Source organism: Cynoglossus semilaevis, chromosome 9, assembly GCF_000523025.1.
Source record: "Cynoglossus semilaevis isolate Cse_v1.0 chromosome 9, Cse_v1.0, whole genome shotgun sequence".
NCBI classification, from domain to species: Eukaryota; Metazoa; Chordata; class Actinopteri; order Pleuronectiformes; family Cynoglossidae; genus Cynoglossus; species Cynoglossus semilaevis.
In genome coordinates this window covers 8,167,205-8,173,889 of record NC_024315.1, presented here as the reverse complement: position 1 = coordinate 8,173,889, position 6,685 = coordinate 8,167,205, and the positions used below count along the sequence as shown (strand labels likewise).

At 38.7% G+C, this 6,685-nt stretch overlaps 1 protein-coding gene across 17 annotated transcripts in view; it reads right to left on the bottom strand.

The window, feature by feature from the left end:
- Nucleotides 1-1,625: 1,625 nt before the first annotated feature.
- Nucleotides 1,626-6,685, bottom strand: part of camk2d2 (calcium/calmodulin-dependent protein kinase (CaM kinase) II delta 2) — a 27,398-nt gene continuing 22,338 nt past the window's right edge. For 6 of the 17 annotated variants that reach the window (XM_008316979.3, XM_008316983.3, XM_017035429.2 and 3 more), the window contains 5 exons: nt 6,002-6,022; nt 5,568-5,643; nt 5,365-5,459; nt 4,348-4,576; nt 1,626-3,168 (listed from right to left, as the gene is read on the bottom strand). In XM_008316979.3, coding sequence (XP_008315201.1) covers nt 3,165-3,168; nt 4,348-4,576; nt 5,365-5,459; nt 5,568-5,643; nt 6,002-6,022 — 425 coding nt within the window. In that variant the 3' untranslated portion in view covers nt 1,626-3,164. Of the gene's footprint in view, nt 3,169-4,337; nt 4,577-5,364; nt 5,460-5,567; nt 5,644-6,001; nt 6,023-6,685 lie in introns of all 17 variants that reach the window. The other 11 variants (XM_008316982.3, XM_008316985.3, XM_008316987.3 and 8 more) reach the window with 4 other exon arrangements.

Genomic DNA, 6,685 nt, shown 5'->3' with positions numbered 1-6,685 from the left:
GTTCAGGAATTTACTGGTATAGTATTATAGCGAGGGACAGTCGCAATCATTTAAAGCCAACTCCTTTTTTTTTTTACCAAGCAACATTCACATATCTCACCTTTTACCCCCACAAAACAAACAAAAACCCTATAGTACCCAAGCCATAACCTAAACCTAAAAAGCACACACACTTTGCAATGTACCATATTTGTTGATGCATTACCGTAATTCTTCCATATTTGACATAAAATAAGCAGACAAGGCAACAACAAAATATGACCTTCTGTGAGGAAAACATGAAAATAAAAAATATAAATACCTCAACGCCACCAAACAGATTTTTCATCACAATCCAGCAGGTGGCATGCCAACAGCCTTTCTCAGCACTTTTTTTCCCAACCAACATTCACATACCTCCCCTTTTCCCCCCACAAAACAAACAAAAACCCTATAGTACCCAAGCCATAACCTAAACCTAAAAAGCACACACACTTTGCAATGTACCATATTTGTTGATGCATTACCGTAATTCTTCCATATTTGACATAAAATAAGCAGACAAGGCAACAACAAAATATGACCTTCTGTGAGGAAAACATGAAAATAAAAAATATAAATACCTCAACGCCACCAAACAGATTTTTCATCACAATCCAGCAGGTGGCATGCCAACAGCCTTTCTCAGCACTATGAACAGCACGTTTCTGAAACACATTGATGCAGAAAAGCAACCAAATGTTAAAACTTAGGCTATAACATGATTCAATGGCCATGAATATATTTTCTGCATCGTTGTAGAACTCTATACAGCTATGTGCACAGTGGACACTGACCTGAATCACTCTTGTGATTTGAGATTTTCTGTGGTCCGTTGACCGATATGAATATGTTTCTTGCTCTGCATGGTAAACACTGGTAACTTCTACTGCAGTATAAATATACTGCAGTAGAAGTTACCAACTCAGTGTCATTTTGGTTTGCAGAAAAAATACTACACACTTGAATGTTTTCTGGTGTGTACTTCTTCTGTGAGACTCGCGTGCATCGTGTCGCTTCCTATCAGATTCACCACCATGTCCGACAGAAAAGCCGCAGAATGCTGGTTTAGAATCTCCACCCACCGGTCCCAGCCAAAAGGTGGCGTCTTCTTTTTTTCGGCACACTACACAAGGACGTCTTCACAGTATCAAAACAATTGCGCTCTCTACAATATCAGACGCTAAAGTGTGGTCGACTGCTGCGAGTCAGTCAGTTTGATTGACACATCACTCAGCCTGTCAGCTACCGCCTTATCCACGAAGGCCCCTATCGTTATGCTATGTTGCATGGAGAACAATTAGAAATGCATTTCTACTGCTTGGTTAAACTACTACACGTCCTTCACACGAAAATGGAATATCTTTCAAAGTGCCACAATCGCAATATCATCGCTGGTATCCCTGCTGAAGCTCATATTTTGTCCACCAGATGTCACCATTGGACTCAGTACTGAAGTTGGGAACAAGCCTGCAAGTGGTGATTATGAAAGGAGAAACACATTTAATTTGCAGTAAAATGCCTATAAGTTTTCTCTTTAAAAGAAGATCTATCTTTACGTTTGGTAAACTCATTGAAACACAAAACAGATTTTAAATTAGTCATTATCACACCTTTTGGATTTATTTATTTCATAAACATTTTAAGCCAACCATTGCCTTGCTGGCAACAGGTACACACCATGTAAGGAGAGGTGTTTTGCATTGACATCATACATTTCTTCTAAATAATTTTTTAATCATATTTCCTCTTAGAAAAGTTAGGAGGAGACAAACCAATTGAAAAGAGCAAACAGTAAGGACGACAAAGACACTGGCGTTGTCCTGCAGCGGTGCGGCGACCACTGATCCTCGGTGGAAGACATCCCAACATTTAACACAGTCCAGCTGTCCTTCACTGTCCTCTCAACACATTATCACATGCTGCAAGCCAACAACTTCCAGACTCATCGGCCCTCGCTATAAGGTTGACACGTCACCAGACTAAAGGGGGCTACGGTGTCTTAATCAATCACTATAAATCATCTTCATCATCCTCACCTTCTCTGCGCAACTGGTAAAACAGGGGAAATGACAAGAACAAAATAAAAGAAGAAACCCTACGTACATTAAGTACAAGTACAAACGTTATGAAAAATGGGCTTGATATTTTTCTGGGGCGGGGGGGTATACAAAATATAAGGGTACTTCTGCAACCAGGCGTGGGTTTGCCCTCCCCTTAGATACCAGGCTCTGATGCTTCGATACACTGGACGTTGACTCTCTACTGTCTTTCCAAGAGTTGTTGACAAACATTAGAGACATTTGGGACAGGACGAATGCACAACATTAACAGATTCCGACAAACAAGTTAATGATCCACAGATCAAACAGAAGACATTATAGTATCTTATGATCTTACAATACCTCATTCTCCATGCACTACACAATAGTCGTTGAATTTTCGTATATTACATATTTGCTACATTCTCTTATTTCTTAATTCACTGATATAAAGGCAAATGTACCTCAATGCAAAGTATAAGCTGCTCTGCTCGTCTTTACAATAAAATTAGTCTTACATGTTGATAGTGGACTAGTCCAAAAGAATGACTTATAGCTTATAGCAAACAAATGAATGTAGCCCGTTTTACATAAACTCTTAACTCCTCTGATGGCAGAGAGAACCATGTCAATGTTGGTTTTTGTTTTTGTTTTTTTTTTTGTTGTTTTTTGTTTTTGTTTTGTTTTTTTGTTTTGTGTTATCAACAATCACGATGTATATACAGCACCAGAACTAAAGCAAGCTCAATTTCAACATTCTGATCTTCCAAATGTTGTTGTATTGCACACACAGGAATACACGTAGAAATACGGAACTCATTTTTAGAAGAGATTACAGTAGTAGATTTTTAAACATCTCTATTTTAGATTTTTAAAATGCATACCAAAACATCTTAAAAAACAAACAAACAAACAAATGTCAATATCCTTGTGTTGTAATGTCCAAATGCAGTGTGCAGCCACCTGGTGGTGGTTTTCAATGACGTCCGTTAATAAAATGCCATAACAGTATAATGTAAGAATACTTGTGTCCTGTGCAGTGTCATGTACTTATAGACAGCAGTAAGAGGTCGGTGGTCGACTGATCTACTTGTTGATTTTCCATTAACTGCAACAAGAGAAATAGAGAACATAAATCATTATAATGAAATTCTTTACTGAGTCATATTCAGTTCAGTCATTGAGGTAGAGTATTGTGTCCGCACACATACAGTAAGAATATTCATATGAGTCACATGTAGGAAGTTGACTGTAACACTGAAAGACCCTGAAGCAAATACCTTCGTGGATCTTCCTGGAAACACTCATGGAAATACTGCGCACTATGACACACCCGCAGAGGATATTTCGTTTTCTAACTCGGCCTATCTTACATGTCGTGCTTCACCTTCAGGTGGTACCACATAATCCTCTCTGATTATATTCATTATTGGTGTTGTATTTAATAACCTCTGACGGTCCTCGTCCTCTGACGGCACATGTGCAACAACGCAGGAGTTTTTACAATAACTCGTCCTGACAAGTCAACCGTCTCTCACTCTAAATACCTGAAGAGTCAGCTATTTTAGGCCGTTTCCTCCATTCATTTTCTACAGCTAAATCTGAGGTCGACATGTTAGATCACCATGTCTTTACAGTGATCTACTATTATTTCTATTGTGCTTGGACGGAGAGGTGAGATCTTGAGGTAACATCTCACCTCAACTATAGCATACATATCTTTCTGGACAGACAACATAACATAAGCACGTTTGTCCTACAGTACTAGTGTTTTTAGCTTGGATTCAGTTCGTAATACTGTGAACCAAAGTGTTCTGAGCAAAGAAGGAATTTCCAGGAAGTATAAATCAGGAATCTATCTCATCTAATCTTGAATCAATAAAAAGTCTGATTTTGGACCAAAGAGAAAGTCGATCTTGTTAAGGTTCAGTAAAATAATACGGTCACATCCACAGATTACAGCTAAACCTTTTCTAATATTCCAGAATAATAGGTATAGAATAAACTACTCAACATATTGTTTACTTTTCTACAAAAATCAGTAGACAACAAGGTACTGTAGTTAGGTACTACTACAACTACTGTACTCCCCACCACCAGCTAGAACTGAAGAAGCTTCTTGGATGAGGCGAAATGTCTTCTTTGAGAAAATTTCATCTCCAGTTGACTAACGAAACTCTTAAACCTACAAGGTTATTTAGTTAAAGCTTTTTTAAAGTTTCTTTTCAGCCCTGATGTGAATTGAATCAGTTTAAATGAAGACATTCCATTTCTTACTGTCTCTTACTGAGAAGGGATGCTCGGTGAACCAGAGCGATGAAAGTGGATGTTCTGCCACTTGCCGTCGCGGCGGTGCCACACACGGGTCTCCTCCGACTGCATGGTGCGGGGCATGCCGCTGGTGTCCATGTACTGGGTCAGTCGGATGTAGGCGATGCACGCCGCATTTTCTCCAATTAGGTGCACGTGCGGGTTCAACAGGATGGTGTGCACCGGCTTATTACCTTTAGACAGAGCTGCAAATAAAACACAGCGACTGACTGAGGACTGACTAAAGACAAATAAATGGCTGCACCTGAAGGAAACTCCACCCCAGGAGCATTAACAACTTGAACTGGATGAAAACAACCAATGTCCAATATGTTGGACAGGCTTAGATTTGCCACAGGATGGAGGTTTCTAGGACATATCTGGTCGGTTTGGTCTATTTTTACAGGGGCAGAAGACGCTCTGCTATGTATAGCAGTAATTATTCATTAGTGGTTTTGTGCTGTAGGGTGAGAACATGCACAGACTCTCCTACAGAACCACTGAACTGGAACTGAAAATGTAGCTCATATTAATACACACTTTACACTCGTATGTATACTCAATACTTTGGCTTTGTTAGTTGTTGATATATTGCACTGTACTGCAGTACTGTAGGGTATATTACCATCTACATATAAATTCTACTTACAGTACTGCATGTTTTCCAGGGACAGGGTTTTGACCTATTTCACAGGACATTAAATTTAACAAGTCCGCCCTGAGACACAGGAAGTTTTCTTACTCTGCTTCAGGGCAAGGAACTAATCCATTAGAAAAATGAGAGCATCAGGCTCAAAGTAAGCAATGCTGTGGACAACAGATGTTCCTATTCAGATCTTAGAAGGACTGCAAGTTCGACAAACTCTAGTTCTTCAAGTTTCTACATGATTTCTCCCCCAGCTTTCTGTCACGCTACCAAACAGTCGACCTTTAACGACGTCTGGCTAAAATGAAATATTGCACTAAATATGAAATGTTAGATTTCAGGTCTGACCATTCTCAAAATAAAAGCGATGAAAGTCATGTCCCTCCACCAGGTTGCCCAACGCCTCAGGTTCAAAGGTTGTTAGACCAGGGTCGCATATCTTCCTGCAACACACACACAAACAAAACAACAATATGACTGATTTATTGTATCGCCCCCTGCTGTCTGTCCAGGTCATTATTACTGCATAAAACATCAAGCATCAAACTTACGCATAGGCTTCAAAGTCTCCATTGTTGATGGACTCAATCAGCTGCTCAGTGACTTTGATGATTTCCTGCTTGCGAGCTACAACACAAGAACACAGAAAATCAACAATTATTGGACTTAAAATGAATGTTAAATCCAGGATCGGAACGAAGGGAATCTAGCATTAATCAGCTGCAAATGGGTTTCTAGTCTACTGACTTAGAGGTTTCTGAATTTATTAGAAATGGAAGGTGCCCAAAAAAAGGGTTTGACAAAGTTTTTTTTTCTTCTTTGAAACATAAGAACGAGAAAGCCTTCCATGACTAATATTGATATCAGGCAGGATAATGCAGGGGAAGCGTAACTCCTTAGCCAGAAATGGACAAAGACACGTCGACACTCAGAGGTAAATATGCTACACAACTTGTTTCAACCAAGTGATGCTAAAAAAAATTACCTTTATTGTTATTGGTGCAGGCTGAGGAATATCAAAAAAAAAAAAAACTTAATTTGTGCAACACAGACACATGTAAAATAATAAAAACAAAACAATTCTTCCAAGAGTGATGAAAACATTAGTGTGTACAGTATGAGGTCATTGAAAACATGAGGAAATTAAGAGGAGTGACCAAAGAACTAGTATCTACTACACATTTAATTAAGGACAATCCGATACTTAGGATACTGTAGGTATTGGTCCAAGACAAAAAAAAGTCGACCGATCTAATCCTGAACATTCTCTATGTCAACAAAGACACATGACTTGTGTAAACCGGGGTGTATACTGTATATTTGAAAAACATAAAATATATATGTAGTCATATAAACTGAACAACAATCTTACAGTATGTGGTCACTACTACAAACTACAGAATTTTAGTAATTATTTTTTTTATTATTAATTTTATTGCTCATGACCTACCAGCACTCCCTACTGGTCGATCACAATCTATTATTGGGCACCCCTGGTGTAAACAGTTGCTTCTGCACTTTCAAGATTGGTTTGTTTGTTTTTATATTTAAAACTTTTACACAGGAATTCCAATGAATTCTATTCTAAATTATCTACAGTATGTGAGGTTAGAAGGTTAGAATGTGAAACCAGGTTTGTGTAACTTGAGTCACACGGTGGGCTAGCATA